This window comes from Oncorhynchus keta, chromosome 22, assembly GCF_023373465.1.
Source record: "Oncorhynchus keta strain PuntledgeMale-10-30-2019 chromosome 22, Oket_V2, whole genome shotgun sequence".
NCBI classification, from domain to species: Eukaryota; Metazoa; Chordata; class Actinopteri; order Salmoniformes; family Salmonidae; genus Oncorhynchus; species Oncorhynchus keta.
In genome coordinates this window covers 57,601,880-57,622,064 of record NC_068442.1, presented here as the reverse complement: position 1 = coordinate 57,622,064, position 20,185 = coordinate 57,601,880, and the positions used below count along the sequence as shown (strand labels likewise).

The following is a 20,185-nucleotide window of genomic DNA, read 5'->3' as shown; positions in this document are numbered from 1 at the left end:
CCAAGATATCCCTGAACAACGCCTATTTGCTCCCCTACTGGATGGAGTAAACTCTGATTTACCACCCCAAGATATCCCTGAACAACGTCTATTTGCTCCCCTACTGGATGGGGTAAACTCTGATTTACCAAGATATCCCTGAACAACGTCTATTTGCTCCCCTACTGGATGGAGTAAACTCTGATTTACCAAGATATCCCTGAACAACGTCTATTTGCTCCCCTACTGGATGGAGTACACTCTGATTTACCACCCCAAGATATCCCTGAACAACGTCTATTTGCTCCCCTACTGGATGGAGTAAACTCTGATTTACCAAGATATCCCTGAACAACGTCTATTTGCTCCCCTACTGGATGGAGTAAACTCTGATTTACCAAGATATCCCTGAACAACGTCTATTTGCTCCCCTACTGGATGGAGTAAACTCTGATTTACCAAGATATCCCTGAACAACGTCTATTTGCTCCCCTACTGGATGGAGTAAACTCTGATTTACCAAGATATCCCTGAACAACGTCTATTTGCTCCCCTACTGGATTTGCTGAACCCCTACTGGATGGGGTAAACTCTGATTTACCAAGATATCCCTGAACAACGTCTATTTGCTCCCCTACGTACACTCTGATTTACCAAGATATCCCTGAACCGTCTACTGGATGGAGTAAACTCTGATTTACCAAGATATCCCTGAACAACGTCTATTTGCTCCCCTACTGGATGGAGTAAACTCTGATTTACCAAGATATCCCTGAACAACGTCTATTTGCTCCCCTACTGGATGGAGTAAACTCTGATTTACCAAGATATCCCTGAACAACGTCTATTTGCTCCCCTACTGGATGGGGTAAACTCTGATTTACCAAGATATCCCTGATTTACCAAGATATCCCTGAACAACGTCTATTTGCTCCCCTACTGGATGGAGTAAACTCTGATTTACCAAGATATCCCTGAACAACGTCTATTTGCTCCCCTACTGGATGGAGTAAACTCTGATTTACCAAGATATCCCTGAACAACGTCTATTTGCTCCCCTACTGGATGGAGTACACTCTGATTTACCAAGATATCCCTGAACAACGTCTATTTGCTCCCCTACTGGATGGAGTAAACTCTGATTTGATTTACCATTTGCTCCCCCAAGATATCCCTGAACAACGTCTATTTGCTCCCCTACTGGATGGAGTAAACTCTGATTTACCAAGATATCCCTGAACAACGTCTATTTGCTCCCCTACTGGATGGGGTAAACTCTGATTTACCAAGATATCCCTGAACAACGATATCCCTATTTGCTCCCCTACTGGATGGGGTAAACTCTGATTTACCAAGATATCCCTGAACAACGTCTATTTGCTCCCCTACTGGATGGAGTAAACTCTGATTTACAAGATATCCCTGATTGCTCCCCTACTGGAGATATTTCCAAGAACAACGTCTATTTGCTCCCCTACTGGATGGAGTAAACTCTGATTTACCAAGATATCCCTGAACAACGTCTATTCCCACGAACAACGTCTATTTGCTCCCCTACTGGATGGAGTGAAAACTCTATTTGACTGGATTACACTCTGATTTACCAAGATATCCCTGAACAACGTCTATTTGCTCCCCTACTGGATGGAGTACACTCTGATTTACCAAGATATCCCTGAACAACGTCTATTTGCTCCCCTACTGGATGGAGTAAACTCTGATTTACCACCCCAAGATATCCCTGAACAACGTCTATTTGCTCCCCTACTGGATGGAGTACACTCTGATTTACCACCCCAAGATATCCCTGAACAACGTCTATTTGCTCCCCTACTGGATGGAGTAAACTCTGATTTACCAAGATATCCCTGAACAACGTCTATTTGCTCCCCTACTGGATGGGGTAAACTCTGATTTACCAAGATATCCCCAAGATATCCCTGATTTACCAAGATATCCCAACGTCTATTTGCTCCCCTACTGGATGGGGTAAACTCTGATTTACCAAGATATCCCTGAACAACGTCTATTTGCTCCCCTACTGGATGGAGTACACTCTGATTTACCAAGATATCCCTGAACAACGTCTATTTGCTCCCCTACTGGATGGAGTAAACTCTGATTTACCAAGATATCCCTGAACAACGTCTATTTGCTCCCCTACTGGATGGAGTAAACTCTGATTTACCAAGATATCCCTGAACAACGTCTATTTGCTCCCCTACTACTCTGATTTACCAAGATATCCCTGGATTTGCTCCCCTACTGGAAACTCTGATTTACCAAGATATCCCTGAACAACCAAGATATCCCTGAACAAGATAACGTCTATTTGCTCCCCTACTGGATGGAGTAAACTCTGATTTACCAAGATATCCCTGAACAACGTCTATTTGCTCCCCTACTGGATGGACTGGTACACTCTGATTTACCAAGATACCCCAAGATATCCCAAGATATCCCTGAACAACGTCTATTTGCTCCCCTACTGGATGGAGTAAACTCTGATTTACCAAGATATCCCTGAACAACGTCTATTTGCTCCCCTACTGGATGGAGTAAACTCTGATTTACCAAGATATCCCTGAACAACGTCTATTTGCTCCCCTACTGGATGGAGTACACTCTGATTTACCAAGATATCCCTGAACAACGTCTATTTGCTCCCCTACTGGATGGAGTAAACTCTATTTGCTCCCCTACTTTACCAAGATATCCCTGAACAACGTCTATTTGCTCCCCTACTGGATGGGTAAACTCTGATTTACCAAGATAGATATCCTACTGGATGAACAACGATATCCCTGAACAACGTCTATTTGCTCCCCTACTGGATGGAGTAAACTCTGATTTACCAAGATATCCCTGAACAACGTCTATTTGCTCCCCTACTGGATGGAGTAAACTCTGATTTACCAAGATATCCCTGAACAACGTCTATTTGCTCCCCTACTGGATGGAGTAAACTCTGATTTACCAAGATATCCCTGAACAACGTCTATTTGCTCCCCTACTGGATGGAGTAAACTCTGATTTACCACCCCAAGATATCCCTGAACAACGTCTATTTGCTCCCCTACTGGATGGAGTAAACTCTGATTTACCAAGATATCCCTGAACAACGTCTATTTGCTCCCCTACTGGATGGAGTACACTCTGATTTACCAAGATATCCCTGAACAACGTCTATTTGCTCCCCTACTGGATGGAGTAAACTCTGATTTACCAAGATATCCCTGAACAACGTCTATTTGCTCCCCTACTGGATGGAGTACACTCTGATTTACCAAGATATCCCTGAACAACGTCTATTTGCTCCCCTACTGGATGGGGTAAACTCTGATTTACCAAGATATCCCTGAACAACGTCTATTTGCTCCCCTACTGGATGGAGTACACTCTGATTTACCAAGATATCCCTGAACAACGTCTATTTGCTCCCCTACTGGATGGAGTAAACTCTGATTTACCACCCCAAGATATCCCTGAACGTCTATTTGCTCCCCTACTGGATGGAGTAAACTCTGATTTACCAAGATATCCCTGAACAACGTCTATTTGCTCCCCTACTGGATGGAGTACACTCTGATTTACCAAGATATCCCTGAACAACGTCTATTTGCTCCCCTACTGGATGGAGTAAACTCTGATTTACCACCCCAAGATATCCCTGAACAACGTCTATTTGCTCCCCTACTGGATGGAGTACACTCTGATTTACCACCCCAAGATATCCCTGAACAACGTCTATTTGCTCCCCTACTGGATGGAGTAAACTCTGATTTACCAAGATATCCCTGAACAACGTCTATTTGCTCCCCTACTGGATGGAGTACACTCTGATTTACCAAGATATCCCTGAACAACGTCTATTTGCTCCCCTACTGGATGGAGTAAACTCTGATTTACCAAGATATCCCTGAACAACGTCTATTTGCTCCCCTACTGGATGGAGTAAACTCTGATTTACCACCCCAAGATATCCCTGAACAACGTCTATTTGCTCCCCTACTGGATGGAGTACACTCTGATTTACCAAGATATCCCTGAACAACGTCTATTTGCTCCCCTACTGGATGGAGTAAACTCTGATTTAAGACTCTCAGCATCGTATGAAAAACTTGACTTTCCCAGTTGCGAACCACTCTATTGCGTCTCTACTTTATATCGGCATCGAACATGTCACCCTCCCTAGGAGAGGGGGTGACCTCGACAATTTATTGTAAATACGAGAGGCTGCCTGGATCTTTAATTTAAAGACCCTTGCTCCCTTCGCCCTCAACGTAGACTTTGATCTGAAGCCATTCTGGTGATTATTGTGATTTTGCTATTGTAAATGTTTGTAGGCCTATGCAGCCAAATTCTATCTTATGATCGTATGTTTTTCATTTTTATGTTTTTGATATGTTCTGTTTATCTGTAAGTTAACCAATGATATCAAGCCACACCCGGCCATGATTACAGACACTTGTCTGTGTCCTTTGACACGATATAAACTAGTGACCTGCAGTGTTTGTCATTATATCCTGATGAAGACGGCTTGTCTGTCGGTTATTAAATGATTGCTTCCGAGCTCCTAGAGTGAGCTCTCCTTTTCTTTTTCAAATATGCTCCCCCCCCCAACATCAATTTGTATAGCAGACCCTCATGCCAAATTGAGCTTTTTTGTAATCATCAAAGCATGACAAGAATTTGCTTTTTGTTTTGTTTGTCAATAAGGTTGTGCAAGTGGTCTGTCCTACTGTATTTTGGTAAGAAGCCAATTTGATATTTGCTCAGGACGTTGTTTTCACTGAGGAAATGTTGGCGTCTGCTGTTGATGATACTGCAGAGGATTTTTCAGAGATTGCTGCTCACTCATATTCCACTGTAATTATTGGGGCCACATTTTGTGGATTGGGGTGATCAGGCCTTGGTTCCAAATATTATGGAAGATGCCAGAGCAGAGGATGATGTTTAAGAATAGCCCATTAGAATTTGTGTTCTGTATATTTTGTCATTTTATTTAGTAATGTTCAGTCTTTAATGAACCAATATAACAAACTCTGAGTGAGGATCTCCATCCAAAGGGACATCAGATCTTGCAACATACTCTGAGACTTCAAATAACATTTTATTTGCAAATGCGCCGAATACAACTTTAACGTGATTGATTACTTACAAGCCCTTAACCAAAAATGCAGTTAGAATATGTTTTTTACTAAATAAACTAAAGTAAAAAAATAACATTTAAATAAAGTAATAAAATAACAATAATAAGGCTATATACAGAGGGTACTGAGTCAATGCGGGGGTACAGGGTAGTTGAAGTAATATGTACATGAAGGTAGGGATAAAGTGACTATGCATGGATAATAAACAGTGAGACACAGCAGTGTAAGAACTAATGGGGGGGTATCAATGTAAATAGTCCGGGTGGCCATTTGATTAATTGTTCAGCAAATCAAATCAAATGTATTTATATAGCCCCTCGTACATCAGCTGATATCTCAAAGTGCTGTACAGAAACCCAGCCTAAAACCCCAAACAAAACAGCAAGCAATGCAGGTGTAGAAGCATGGTGGCTAGGAAAAACTCCCTAGAAAGGCCCAAACCTAGGAAGAAACCTAGAGAGGAACCAGGCTATGTGGGGTGGCCAGTCCTCTTCTGGCTGTGCCGGGTGGAGATTATAACAGAACATGGCCAAGATGTTCAAATGTTCATAAATGACCAGCATGGTCAAATAATAATAAGGCAGAACAGTTGAAACTGGAGCAGCAGCACGGCCAAGTGGACTGGGGACAGCAAGGAGTCATCATGTCAGGTAATCCCGAGGCATGGTTCGAGGGCTCAGGTCCTCCTCCTCCGAGAGAGAGAGAATTAGAGAGGGCATACTTAAATTCACACAGGACACCGGATAGGACAGGAGAAGTACTCCAGATATAACCAACTGACCCTAGCCCCCCGACACAAACTACTGCAGCATAAATGCTGGAGGCTGAGACAGGAGGGGTCAGGAGACACTGTGGCCCCATCCGATGACACCCCCGGACAGGGCCAAACAGGAAGGATATAACCCCACCCACTTTGCCAAAGCACAGCCCCCACACCACTAGAGGGATATCCTCAACCACCAACTTACCATCCTGAGACAAGGCCGAGTATAGCCCACAAGCCTATGGCTTGGAGGTAGAAGCTGTTAAGGAGCCTTTTGGACCTAGACTTGGCGCTCCGGTACCGCTTGCCATGCGGTAGCAGAGAGAACAGTCTGACTTGGGTGACTGGAGTCTCTGACAATTTTTGGGGCCTTCCTCTTACACTGCCTAGTATGGATGGCAGGAAGCTTGGCCCCAGTGATGTGCTGGGCTGTACACACTACTTACGGTCAGATGCCGGGCAATTACCATACCAGGCGGTGATGCAACCGGTCATGATGCTCTCAATGGTGTAGCTGTATAACTTTTTGAGGATCTGGGGACCCATGCCAAATCATTTCAGTCTGCTGAGGGGGAAACGGTGTTGTTGTGCCCTCTTAACGACTGTCTTGGTGTGTTTGGCGATGTAGACCCCAAGAAACTTGAAACTCTCGACCCTCTCCACTACAGCCCCATCGATGTTAATGGGGGTGTGTTTGGCCCTCCTTTTCCTGTAGTCCTTTGTCTTGATCACATTGGGGGAGAGGTTGTTGTCCTGGCACCACACTGCCAGTTCTCTGACCTCCCTATAGGTTGTCTCATCGTTGTCGGTGATCAGGCCTACCACCTTTGTGTCGTCAGCAAACTTAATCATGGTGTTGGAGTCATGCTTTGCCATGCAGTCGTGGGTGAACAGGAAGTACAGGAGGGGACTAAGCACGCACCCCTGAGGGGCCCCTGTGTTGAGGATCAGCGTGGCAGATGTTGTTGCCTACCCTTACCACCCGGGGGCGGCCCGCCAGGAAGTCCAGGATCCAGTTGCAGAGGGAGGTGTTTAGTCCCACGGACCTTAGCTTGGTGATGAGCTTTGTGGGCACTATGGTGTTGAACTCTGAGTTGTAGTCAATGAATAGCATTCTCACACAGGTGTTCCTTTTTACCTTTTTATGTTCAGGTGGCAAAGGGAAATGTGGAGAGCGATTTGAGATCGCATCATCTGTTGGGGCGGTATGCGAATTGGAGAGGGGGTGTTGTTGTGCTTGTCTGTTTTGTGGGTCTTTGTGGACTCTGAGCTTCACCATGTCTCTCTCCAGCTCTGTGAATTTATCCCTCTCAGTGATGGAGGAGCAGTGCAGTTGTGGGACCTACAGTGCAAAACTATTCATCCATCTTGACGTCTTTCCTATTTTGTTGCATTACAATCTGATAAAATTAATCCCCTACCTTTGATCGTTATATGGTTGCACTCAGACATTCATTTACTCAATAAATGTTCCTTTTGTTCGATAGTCTCTTTATATCCAAAAACCTCAGTTTTGTTCAAGAAATGCACGTGCGCCTGAAAAACCTCTCTGACATGTCAGGGTCCACTCATTCAGACCAGTCTTACTCCCTCATTTATAAGAATACAAGCCTGAAACCGTTTCTAAAGACTGTTGACATCTAGTGGAAGGCATAGGAAATGCAAATTGAGTCCTAAGTCAATGGATACTGTAATGGCATTGAATAGAAAACTTCAAACCCCCCCCCCCAAAAAAAAAAACTTCCTGAATGGATTTTCTCAGGTTTTCACCTGCCAAATCACTTCTGTTATACTCACAGACACTATTTTAACAGTTTTGGAAACTTTAGTGTGTTTTCTATCCACATCTACCAGTTGCATGCATATCGTAACTTCTGGGCCCGAGTAGCAGGCTGTTTAATTTGGGCATACTTTTCATCCAAAATTCCAAATGCTGCCCCCTACCCTAGAGAAGTTAAGCCATACACTCCACAGAGCTGGGCTTTACGGAAGAGTGGCCAGAAAAAAGCCATTGCTTAAAGAAAAAAGTATGCAAACCCGACTCCCCTCATCACCCTGAGAACACCATCCCCAAAGTGAAGCATGGTGGTGGCAGCATCATGCTGTGGGATGTTTTTCTTCGGCAGGGACTGGGAAACGGGTCAGAATTGAAGGAATGATGGATGGAGCCAAATACAGGGAAATTCTTGAGGGGAAACCTGTTTCAGTCTTCCAGAGATTTGAGACTGGGACAGAGGTTCACCTTCCAGCAGGACAATGACCCTAAGCATACTGCCAAAACAACACTTGAGTGGTTTAACATTTAAATGTCTTGGAATGGCCTAGTCAAAGCCCAGACCTCAATCCAATTGAGAATCTGTGGTATGACTTCAAGATTGCTGTACACCAGCGGAACCCATCCAACTTGAAGGAGCTGGAGCAGTTTTGCCTTGAAGAATGGGCAAAAATCTCAGTGGCTATATGTGCCAAGCTTATAGAGACATACCCCAAGATAAATTGTTGCAAAAGGTGGCTCTACAAAATATTGACTTTTGGGGTGGGGGGTGGGGTGTAAATAGTTATGCACACTCATGTTTTCTTTTGTCTTATTTCTTGTTTGATAAACAAGAACAAATATTTCTTCAAAGTGGTAGGCATGTTGTGTAAATCAAATGAAACAATCCCCACAGAAACCTATTTTAATTCCAGGTTGTAAGTCAACAAAATAGGAAAAATGCCAATGGGGTGAATACTTTTGCAAGCCAGTTCAGTGCTGGGGGAGTGGCTATCCTCATCTGCAGGACAGTTTGAAGAGGTGTGATCAAACTCGCTCGGGGTGGGGGAGAATCACCAAGAGAAAGATCCTCCTGCCGTGCTCTCTGGGTGGGGGAGTCGTCACCAAGAGAAAGCTTCTCCTGCCGTGCTCTCTGGGTGGGGGAGTCGTCACCAAGAGAAAGCTTCTCCTGCCGTGCTCTCTGGGTGGGGGAGTCGTCACCAAGAGAAAGCTTCTCCTGCCGTGCTCTCTTGGTGGGGGAGTCGTCACCAAGAGAAAGCTTCTCCTGCCGTGCTCTCTGGGTGGGGGAGTCGTCACCAAGAGAAAGCTTCTCCTGCCGTGCTCTCTGGGTGGGGGAGTCGTCACCAAGAGAAAGCTTCTCCTGCCGTGCTCTCTGGGTGGGGGAGTCGTCACCAAGAGAAAGCTTCTCCTGCCGTGCTCTCTTGGTGGGGGAGTCGTCACCAAGAGAAAGCTTCTCCTGCCGTGCTCTCTGGGTGGGGGAGTCGTCACCAAGAGAAAGCTTCTCCTGCCGTGCTCTCTGGGTGGGGGAGTCGTCACCAAGAGAAAGCTTCTCCTGCCGTGCTCTCTGGGTGGGGGAGTCGTCACCAAGAGAAAGCTTCTCCTGCCATGCTCTCTGGGTGGGGGAGTCGTCACCAAGAGAAAGCTTCTCCTGCCGTGCTCTCTGGGTGGGGGAGTCATCACCAAGAGAAAGCTTCTCCTGCCATGCTCTCTGGGTGGGGAGTCGTCACCAAGAGAAAGCTTCTCCTGCCATGCTCTCTGGGTGGGGGAGTCGTCACCAAGAGAAAGCTTCTCCTGCCGTGCTCTCTGGGTGGGGGAGTCGTCACAGAGAGAAAGCTTCTCCTGCCGTGCTCTCTGGGTGGGGGAGTCGTCACCAAGAGAAAGCTTCTCCTGCCGTGCTCTCTGGGTGGGGGAGTAGTCACCAAGAGAAAGCTTCTCCTGCCGTGCTCTCTGGGTGGGGGAGTCGTCACAGAGAGAAAGCTTCTCCTGCCATGCTCTCTGGGTGGGGGAGTCGTCACCAAGAGAAAGCTTCTCCTGCCGTGCTCTCTGGGTGGGGGAGTCGTCACCAAGAGAAATCTTCTCCTGCCGTGCTCTCTCTTAGATTCTGAAATGTATAAAGCTGCCATGCACCACCACTGTTCCGTTACAGGTTAACAGAGGGTGTCTGTCTCCTCGTTTTACACTATTCTGATGTTCCACCCTCCAACAATACCCTCTCTCTTAAAAGAGGGGTAGTTGGCTCGTATAGCTGTGTGCCATGCCCAGGGATTGTCCGTGTGGAGGGTTAGGTCCCATTTTTGTAGCAGTCAGCATCAAGCGTCTCTGGATTTTCCATGAGGAGCTTCTCATTGTACTCTTTCCGTTCTTCATTTTTTATATCCAAGGGGTACTGTACTGTGGTGATCTCTGTTGTGACCTCTGCACCGAAGGAAGCCATGGAGCAGGATGCCAAAGAGGCCTCTGCATTTGAGTGGGGGGGGAACTCTGCTGCCATTGTTCGGTTCAGGGGCTTCACACCTCACTTCACTGCTAATTAATGTTGCAGCCTGTTTCTGTTCTGTCCTAGCAAGCTTGGTAGCCTTTTAACTTAGCATTCAGACTTTTTATAAAGTTAAATAGCTACAGATTATTGTAATGTTATTTTCCTTCTAGGCTTTCGAAGTAGCTTGACTGAACATTACTTACTCAGTTCCAAGTTGGATGATATTTTCGTGTTTCTGTTGTGCATCTTTTGATGGTTGTTGGTTTGTCAGGAAGTTAGCTGGATAGTCCTTTGCAGTAAGAATCCTTGGTAATATTTTTTTTTTACAAAATAAGGTTAAAAGTTTCGAGTTTTGATTTGGAGTGGAATGTTGTGTAGGGTCGTATGCTGTATGGTCCTTCTGTAGCTCAGTTGGTAGAGCATGGCGCTTGTAACGCCAGGGTAGTGGGTTCGATTCCCGGGACCACCCATACGTAGAATGTATGCACACATGACTGTAAGTCGCTTTGGATAAAAGCGTCTGCTAAATGGCATATTATTTAAAAATATATATATAAAAAAAAAACATCCAAGTTTATGCAACCCCAAATCTTTTTGTAAAAACTTGCTGAACAATTCAGGAGCTCATCTGCTCATTACCTCTCTCTCTCGAACCCTCTCTCTCCAGAACCGTGAGCCCCTGATGATTTCTCCTCAGTTCATCAAGTCTCTCCCTCTTTCTTCTTCCCCTCTTCTCGTTACCTCTCTCGCTCCTCTCTTTCGCTCCGCTCTCCCTCGCTCTTCTCCCTCTTTCGTCTCCCTCTTTTTCCTCTCTTCAGAACGGTGAGCGCCATGATGATTTGTCCTCAGTTTATCAAGTCTCCCTCTTTCTCCTCTCTTCTCTCCATTCCTCCCGCTTCTCTCTTCTCGCTCTCTCTCCCTCTGCTTTGTTCTCTCTCTCTCCTCCCTCCGCTCTCTTCTCGCTGTCTCCCTCCCTCAATTCATCATGTCTTCTCTCTCCAGAACCGTGACCCCCTGATGCCTTCTCCTCAGTTCATCAAGTCCTACTTCAGCTCCTTCACTGATGACATTATCTCCCAGCCGCTCCAGAAGGGTGAGAAGAAGGACGAGGACAAGGACAACGAGGGCGAGGCCGCAGAGGTCACAGAAAGGTCAGAGGTCACACTGTGGTATCACTTCCTGTCCTGTATGTTGCTCTGGATAAATAAAAAAAACTACATTTGCGTTCCAAATGGTACACTATTCTGGACCAGGGTTATAAACGAATTAGTGTCTGGGCCAGCCATAGTGTCTGGGCCAGGGTTCAACACACTGAATTAGTGTCTGGACCAGGGTTCAACACACTGAATTAGTGTCTGGACCAGGGTTCAACACACTGTCTACCAGGGTTCAACACTGAATTAGTGTCTGGACCAGGGTTCAACACACTGAATTAGTGTCTGGACACTGAATTAGGGTTCAACACACTGAATTAGTGTCTGGACCAGGGTTCAACACACTGAATTAGTGTCTGGGCCAGGGTTCAACACACTGAATTAGTGTCTGGACCAGGGTTCAACACACTGAATTAGTGTCTGGACCAGGGTTCAACACACTGAATTAGTGTCTGGACCAGGGTTCAACACACTGAATTAGTGTCTGGACCAGGGTTCAACACACTGAATTAGTGTCTGGACCAGGGTTCAACACACTGAATTAGTGTCTGGACCAGGGTTCAACACACTGAATTAGTGTCTGGACCAGGGTTCAACATAGCTCTGGTTATCTGAAGGCCAAGCAGTACATTATCCCTGTCCTTAACCTCTAACCTGTCCATAGTTCTGGTTATCTGAAGGCCAAGCAGTACATTATCCCTGTCCTTAACCTCTAACCTGTCCAGAACTCTGGTTATCTGAAGGCCAAGCAGTACATTATCCCTGTCCTTAACCTCTAACCTGTCCATAGTTCTGGTTATCTGAAGGCCAAGCAGTACATTATCCCTGTCCTTAACCTCTAACCTGTCCATAGCTCTGGTTATCTGAAGGCCAAGCAGTACATTATCCCTGTCCTTAACCTCTAACCTGTCAATAGTTCTGGTTATCTGAAGGCCAAGCAGTACATTATCCCTGTCCTTAACCTCTAACCTGTCCATAGTTCTGGTTATCTGAAGGCCAAGCAGTACATTATCCCTGTCCTTAACCTCTAACCTGTCCAGAACTCTGGTTATCTGAAGGCCAAGCAGTACATTATCCCTGTCCTTAACCTCTAACCTGTCCATAGTTCTGGTTATCTGAAGGCCAAGCAGTACATTATCCCTGTCCTTAACCTCTAACCTGTCCATAGCTCTGGTTATCTGAAGGCCAAGCAGTACATTATCCCTGTCCTTAACCTCTAACCTGTCAATAGTTCTGGTTATCTGAAGGCCAAGCAGTACATTATCCCTGTCCTTAACCTCTAACCTGTCCATAGTTCTGGTTATCTGAAGGCCAAGCAGTACATGGAGGAGGAGAACTATGATAAGATCATCAGTGAGTGCACTAAGGAGGTGGAGTCTGGGGGCAAGTACACTGCTGAGGCCCTGTTGCTACGGGCAACCTTCTACCTCCTGATTGGCAACGCCACCGGCGCCCAGCCCGACCTGGACCGGGTCATCAACATGGAGGACGTCAACGTCAAGGTAGTGGAGATGAGCTGGTGTCCAGTAGCTCAGCTCCTCCCAGTTAGTCGGTATTAGCAGCTCAGCTCCCCCTCTCAGTTAGTCGCTATTAGCAGCTCAGCCCCTCCTCCTCTCAGCTAGTTATTAGCAGCTCAGCCCCTCTCGGTTTGTTGCTATTAGCAGCTCAGCTCCTCCTCCTCTCAGTTAGTTGGTATTAGCAGCTCAGCCCCTCCTCTCGGTTAGTTGGTATTAGCAGCTCGGCTCCTCCTCTCAGTTAGTCGTTATTAGCAGCTCAGCTCCTCCTCTCGGTTTGTTGCTATTAGCAGCTCAGCCCCTCCTCCTCTCGGTTTGTTGCTATTAGCAGCTCAGCTCCTCCTCCTCTCAGTTTGTTGCTATTAGCAGCTCAGCTCCTCCTCTCGGTTAGTTGCTATTAGCAGCTCAGCTCCTCCTCTCAGTTTGTTGCTATTAGCAGCTCAGCCCCTCCTCCTCTCGGTTTGTTGCTATTAGTAGCTCAGCTCCTCCTCCTCTCAGTTTGTTGCTATTAGCAGCTCAGCTCCTCCTCTCGGTTAGTTGCTATTAGCAGCTCAGCCCCTCCTCTCAGTTTGTTGCTATTAGCAGCTCAGCCCCTCCTCTCAGTTAGTTGCTATTAGCAGCTCAGCCCCTCCTCTCAGTTAGTTGCTATTAGTAGCTCAGCTCCTCCTCTCAGTTAGTCGTTATTAGCAGCTCAGCCCCTCTCAGTTAGTTGTTATTAGCAGCTCAGCCCCTCTCAGTTAGTTGTTATTAGCAGCTCAGCCCCTCTCGGTTTGTTGCTATTAGCAGCTCAGCTCCTCCTCTCGGTTAGTCGCTATTAGCAGCTCAGCCCCATCTCCTCTCATTTAGTTGCTATAAGCAGCTCAGCTCCTCCTCTCGGTTAGTCGCTATTAGCAGCTCAGCCCCATCTCCTCTCAGTTAGTTGCTATAAGCAGCTCAGCCCCTCCTCTCGGTTAGTCGCTATTAGCAGCTCAGCCCCTTCTCCTCTCAGTTAGTTGCTATAAGCAGCTCAGCCCCTCCTGTCGGTTAGTTGCTATTAGTAGCTCAGCTCCTCCTCCTCTCAGTTTGTTGCTATTAGCAGCTCAACCCTTCCTCTCGGTTAGTCGCTATCAGCAGCTCAGCTCCTCCTCTCAGTTAGTCGCTATTAGCAGCTCCTCCTCCTCTCGGTTAGTTACTTTTAGCAGCTCCTCCTCCTCTGTTTGTCGCTATTAGCAGCTCAGCCCCTCCCGTTTAGTTGCTATTAGCAGCTCAGCTCCTCTCGTTTAGACGCTATTAGCAGCTCCCCCTCTCGTTTAGACGACATTAGCAGCTCCCCCTCTCGTTTAGACGCTATTAGCAGCTCCCCCTCTCGTTTAGACGCTATTAGCAGCTCCTCCTCCTCTGTTTGTCGCTATTAGCAGCTCAGCCCCTCCTCCCAGTTAGTTGCTATTAGCAGCTCAGCCCCTTCTCTCAGTTAGTTGCTATTAGCAGCTCAGCTCCTCCTCTCGGTTAGTTGCTATTAGCAGCTCAGCTCCCCCTCTCGGTTAGTTGCTATTAGCAGCTCAGCTCCCCCTCTCGGTTAGTTGCTATTAGCAGCTCAGCTCCCCCTCTCGGTTAGTCGCTATTAGCAGCTCCCCCTCCTCTCGGTTAGTCGCTATTAGCAGCACCCCCTCTCGGTTTGTGACTATTAGCAGCTCAGCCCCTCCTCTCGGTTAGTCGCTATTAGCAGCTCCCCCTCCTCTCGGTTAGTTGCTATTAGCAGCTCCCCTTCTCGGTTAGTTGCTATTAGCAGCTCAGCCCCTCCTCTCGGTTAGTCGCTATTAGCAGCTCCCCCTCCTCTCGGTTAGTTGCTATTAGCAGCTCCCCTTCTCGGTTAGTTGCTATTAGTAGCTCAGCTCCTCCTCCTCTCGGTTAGTTGCTATTAACAGCTCAGCTCCTCCTCTCAGTTAGTCGCTATTAGCAGCTCAGCTCCTCCTCTCGGTTAGTCGCTAATAGCAGCTCCCCCTCCTCTCGGTTTGTTGCTATTAGCAGCTCAGCTCCTCCTCTCGGTTATTTGCTATAAGCTGCTCAGCTCCTCCTCCTCTCGGTTAGTCACTATTAGCAGCTCAGCTCCTCCTCCTCTCGGTTAGTCACTATTAGCAGCTCAGCTCCTCCTCCTCTCGGTTAGTCACTATTAGCAGCTCAGCTCCTCCTCCTCTCGGTTAGTCACTATTAGCAGCTCAGCTCCTCCTCCTCTCGGTTAGTCACTATTAGCAGCTCAGCTCCTCCTCCTCTCGGTTAGTCGTTATTAGCAGCTCAGCTCCTCCTCCTCTCGGGTTAGTCACTATTAGCAGCTCAGCTCCTCCTCCTCTCGGGTTAGTCACTATTAGAAGCTCAGCTCCTCCTCCTCTCGGTTAGTCGTTATTAGCAGCTCCTCCTCTCGGTTAGTCACTATTTGCAGCTCTGCTCCTCCTCCTCTCGGTTAGTCGTTATTAGCAGCTCCTCCTCCTCTCGGGTTAGTCACTATTAGAAGCTCAGCTCCTCCTCCTCTCGGTTAGTCGTTATTAGCAGCTCCTCCTCTCGGTTAGTCACTATTTGCAGCTCAGCTCCTCCTCCTCTCGGTTAGTCGTTATTAGCAGCTCCTCCTCCTCTCGGGTTAGTCACTATTAGAAGCTCAGCTCCTCCTCCTCTCGGTTAGTCGTTATTAGCAGCTCCTCCTCTCGGTTAGTCGTTATTAGCAGCTCCTCCTCTCGGTTAGTCACTATTTGCAGCTCTGCTCCTCCTCCTCTCGGTTAGTCGTTATTAGCAGCTCCTCCTCCTCTCGGGTTAGTCACTATTAGAAGCTCAGCTCCTCCTCCTCTCGGTTAGTCGTTATTAGCAGCTCCTCCTCTCGGTTAGTCACTATTTGCAGCTCTGCTCCTCCTCCTCTCGGTTAGTCGTTATTAGCAGCTCCTCCTCTCGGTTAGTCACTATTTGCAGCTCTGCTCCTCCTCCTCTCGGGTTAGTCACTATTAGAAGCTCAGCTCCTCCTCCTCTCGGTTAGTCGTTATTAGCAGCTCCTCCTCTCGGTTAGTCACTATTTGCAGCTCTGCTCCTCCTCCTCTCGGTTAGTCGTTATTAGCAGCTCCTCCTCTCGGTTAGTCACTATTTGCAGCTCTGCTCCTCCTCCTCTCGGTTAGTCGTTATTAGCAGCTCCTCCTCTCGGTTAGTCGTTATTAGCAGCTCAGCTCCTCCTCCTCTCGGTTAGTCACTATTAGCAGCTCAGCTCCTCCTCCTCTCGGTTAGTCACTATTAGAAGCTCAGCTCCTCCTCCTCTCGGTTAGTCGTTATTAGCTCCTCCTCCTCTCGGTTAGTCACTATTAGAAGCTCAGCTCCTCCTCCTCTCGGTTAGTCGTTATTAGCAGCTCCTCCTCTCGGTTAGTCACTATTTGCAGCTCTGCTCCTCCTCTCGGTTAGTCACTATTAGAAGCTCAGCTCCTCCTCGGTTAGTCGTTATTAGCAGCTCCTCCTCTCGGTTTGTCGCTATTAGTTTGTATGATGGTATGGCTGTCAACACATTGTTCCAAACAAGAATGAGTCGACTTTCGACTTTGCTTCTTAATACAGTCATTCTATTTCTAGGATTCCATTTCACCTAAGTGTTTTGATGTGTATTGCAAGTCAACTAGCAATAGTTGGTAATACATTCTAATTAGATTTATTACCCATATGGTGCAGCCCAGACCCAGGTGGCTGTATCGTTAATATAGCAAGCAGCTCTTATTTCTCTTAGTCCTGCTAGCTGAGGGCCAATGCTCTGACTGAAACCCTGTGTTTGTCCTGTCTCTGTCCTGGTACTGCAGCTCAGGGCCAATGCTCACCCTGAAACCCTGTGTTTGTTCTGTCCTGGTACTGCAGCTGAGGGCCAATGCTCTTACTGAAACCCTGTGTTTGTCCTGTCTCTGTCCTGGTACTGCAGCTGAGGGCCAATGCTCACCCTGAAACCCTGTGTTTGTCCTGTCTCTGTCCTGGTACTGCAGCTGAGGGCCAATGCTCTGATCAAGCGTGGCAGTATGTATATGCAGCAGCAGCAGCCTATGATGTCAACACAGGACTTCAACATGGCCGCTGAGATCGACACGCGCAACGCAGACGTCTACCACCACCGGGGACAGGTAGGGCTGTCTCTATCACTATCCCTCACTATCCCTTTGGCCCTGCCCAAATGGCACCCTATTGCCTATTTAGTGCACTACTTTTGACCGGCGCTCATAGGCCTCTAAATTAGGAATGGGGTGAATAGGATTCCCTTTGGGGCTAACTTGCAAGTAAACAGTAAGATGCATTTAGTCACATCATTGCCATTGGTTTACACTAACAGACTGAAGTGTTTCCCCTTCAGTTGAAGATCCTTCTGGACCAGGTGGAGGAGGCTGTCGGAGACTTTGATGAGTGCATCCTGCTCAGACCTGACTCTGCTCTGGCACAGGCTCAGAAAGGCTTCGCCCTGGTGAGTATGGATCATGGTGAGTACTGACTGTAGGTTTAGTGCTCCCTAATATAATGGATATCTGTTATAAACATAAATCTGATCAGTTTCTCTGTCCTCTAGTGTAGGTGTAGGTTTGGGATGTGTTGGAGATGTGTTCATGTTAAAAGGTTAATCCTACAGACGTGCTCTTGTGAATGGACTGTCTTATCCACTTTATACAGCTGAGACTAGATCTCACCAATATGCTGTTAATCCACTTTATACAGCTGAGACTAGATCTCACCAATATGCTGTTAATCCACTTTATACAGCTGAGACTAGATCTCACCAATATGCTGTTAATCCACTTTATACAGCTGAGACTAGATCTCACCAATATGCTGTTAATCCACTTTATACAGCTGAGACTAGATCTCACCAATATGCTGTTAATCCACTTTATACAGCTGAGACTAGATCTCACCAATATGCTGTTAACCTGTTACTCCTACCCCCTACTTTTTCGAACATTCTGTTAAAAATCGCGCAACATTTCTGCGCCCTGCTGCTCATGCCAGGAATATAGTATATGCATATGATTAGTATGTGTGGATAGAAAACACTCAGACGTTTATAAAACTAGTTAAATCACGGCTGTGACTATAACAGAACGTGCGTTTCATCGAAAAGCGCAGAAAAATCTGATCACTGAAAATGGAAATATATATCCATCCGCCACTTCAACCCATTGATAAAGGCGAACCACAATAAATGGGGCTGAGGTTGCAATACCTACAGCTTCCACACGATGTCAACAGTCTTGTCATTTGCCTAGGCTTTGTTTCTTGGTCAAACGAAGAAGAGACAAGCCATTTCTTCCGGTCTCCGACTGGATATTTTGGTTGAGGTTTACCCGGACATTATTTCCAGACGGACAGCTCAAGAATATACTTCGCCTCGTGATCAATTTGGTCGCTTATTAACGTGTACTAATACCTAAAGTTGCACTACAAAAGTATTTCGAAGTGTTTTGTGAAAGTTTGTCGTCGACTTTTTTAATTTAAAAAAATGACGTTACGTTATAAGACACAATTTTTTTCCGTTGATCACACAGTCTTCATAGATCGATATCTAGGCTATATATGGACCGATTTAATCGAAAAAAAGACCCAATAGTGATTATGGGACATCTAGGAGTGCCAACAAAGAAGATGGTCAAAGGTAATGAATGTTTTATATTTTATTTGTGCGGTTTGTGTAGCGACGACTATGCTAATTATTTTGTTTACGTCCCCTGCGTGTCTTTTGGGGTGTTACATGCTATCAGATAATAGCTTCTCATGCTTTCGCCGAAAAGTATTTTATAAATCTGACTTGTTGCCTGGATTCACAACGAGTGTAGCTTTAATTCAATACCCTGCATGTGTATTTTAATGAACGTTTGAGTTTTAACTAGTACTATTAGCATTTAGCGTAGCGCATTTGCATTTCCAGATGTCTAGATGGGACGCCTGCGTGTCAGGTAGGAGCAAGAGGTTAATCCACTTTATACAGCTGAGACTAGATCTCACCAATATGCTGTTAATCCACTTTATACAGCTGAGACTAGATCTCACCAATATGCTGTTAATCCACTTTATACAGCTGAGACTAGATCTCACCAATATGCTGTTAATCCACTTTATACAGCTGAGACTAGATCTCACCAATATGCTGTTAATCCACCTTATACAGCTGAGACTAGATCTCACCAATATGCTGTTAATCCACTTTATACAGCTGAGACTAGATCTCACCAATATGCTGTTAATCCACTTTATACAGCTGAGACTAGATCTCACCAATATGCTGTTAATCCACTTTATACAGCTGAGACTAGATCTCACCAATATGCTGTTAATCCACTTTATACAGCTGAGACTAGATCTCACCAATATGCTGTTAATCCACTTTATACAGCTGAGACTAGATCTCACCAATATGCTGTTAATCCACTTTATACAGCTGAGACTAGATCTCACCAATATGCTGTTAATCCACCTTATACAGCTGAGACTAGATCTCACCAATATGCTGTTAATCCACTTTATACAGCAGAGACTAGATCTCACCAATATGCTGTTAATCCACTTTATACAGCTGAGACTAGATCTCACCAATATGCTGTTAATCCACTTTATACAGCTGAGACTAGATCTCACCAATATGCTGTTAATCCACCTTATACAGCTGAGACTAGATCTCACCAATATGCTGTTAATCCACTTTATACAGCAGAGACTAGATCTCACCAATATGCTGTTAATCCACTTTATACAGCTGAGACTAGATCTCACCAATATGCTGTTAATCCACTTTATACAGCAGAGACTAGATCTCACCAATATGCTGTTAATCCACTTTATACAGCAGAGACTAGATCTCACCAATATGCTGTTAATCCACCTTATACAGCAGAGACTAGATCTCACCAATATGCTGTTAATGGAGTGGGAGAAAGTTAGTTAGTCAGCGCTCTAAGGCTGGTGCCGTATGCAGCATTCTAAATGTGTGTTAACCAGCTAGTCTGTGTGTCCAGTACAGGCAGGCATACACTGGCAACAGCCAGTCCCAGGTGCAGACGGCCATGGACGGCTTTGAGGACATCATCGGGAGGTTCCCTAAGTGTGCTGAAGGATACGCTCTGTATGCACAGGTAGGGGGTACGCTCTGTATGCACAGGTAGGGGATACGCTCTGTATGCACAGGTAGGGGGTACGCTCTGTATGCACAGGTAGGGGTGTACTCTGTCATTAACATTGTCTCACCTGTCAGGTACGCTGTCATTAACACGGTCTCTCTGAGGTGGTGTGGTATACTGCCAGTATACCATGGCTAAGGGCTGTTCTTATGCACGACGCAATGAGGAGTGCCTGTATATATCCCTTAGCCGTGGTATATTGGCTATATATCACACGCATCCTT

General features: G+C 46.3%; 1 protein-coding gene and 2 long non-coding RNA genes across 3 annotated transcripts in view; 1 reads left to right on the top strand and 2 right to left on the bottom strand.

Moving 5' to 3' along the window:
* Positions 1-20,185, top strand: part of LOC118372505 (mitochondrial import receptor subunit TOM70-like) — an 86,670-nt gene that overhangs the window by 46,025 nt on the left and 20,460 nt on the right. The window contains exons 5-9 of the mRNA XM_052475780.1: positions 11,151-11,299; positions 12,597-12,804; positions 16,791-16,925; positions 17,153-17,260; positions 19,800-19,916. Of these exons, the coding sequence (XP_052331740.1) occupies positions 11,151-11,299; positions 12,597-12,804; positions 16,791-16,925; positions 17,153-17,260; positions 19,800-19,916 (717 nt within the window). The remainder of the gene's footprint in view (positions 1-11,150; positions 11,300-12,596; positions 12,805-16,790; positions 16,926-17,152; positions 17,261-19,799; positions 19,917-20,185) is intronic.
* On the bottom strand, positions 12,001-12,561 carry LOC127910802 (uncharacterized). Its single transcript, XR_008076234.1, has 3 exons — positions 12,461-12,561; positions 12,272-12,397; positions 12,001-12,145 (listed from the first exon to the last, which is right to left on the bottom strand). It is a non-coding gene; the product is annotated as an uncharacterized LOC127910802 (long non-coding RNA).
* Positions 18,807-19,784, bottom strand: LOC127910798 (uncharacterized). Its single transcript, XR_008076225.1, has 4 exons — positions 19,532-19,784; positions 19,352-19,441; positions 18,992-19,261; positions 18,807-18,946 (listed from the first exon to the last, which is right to left on the bottom strand). It is a non-coding gene; the product is annotated as an uncharacterized LOC127910798 (long non-coding RNA).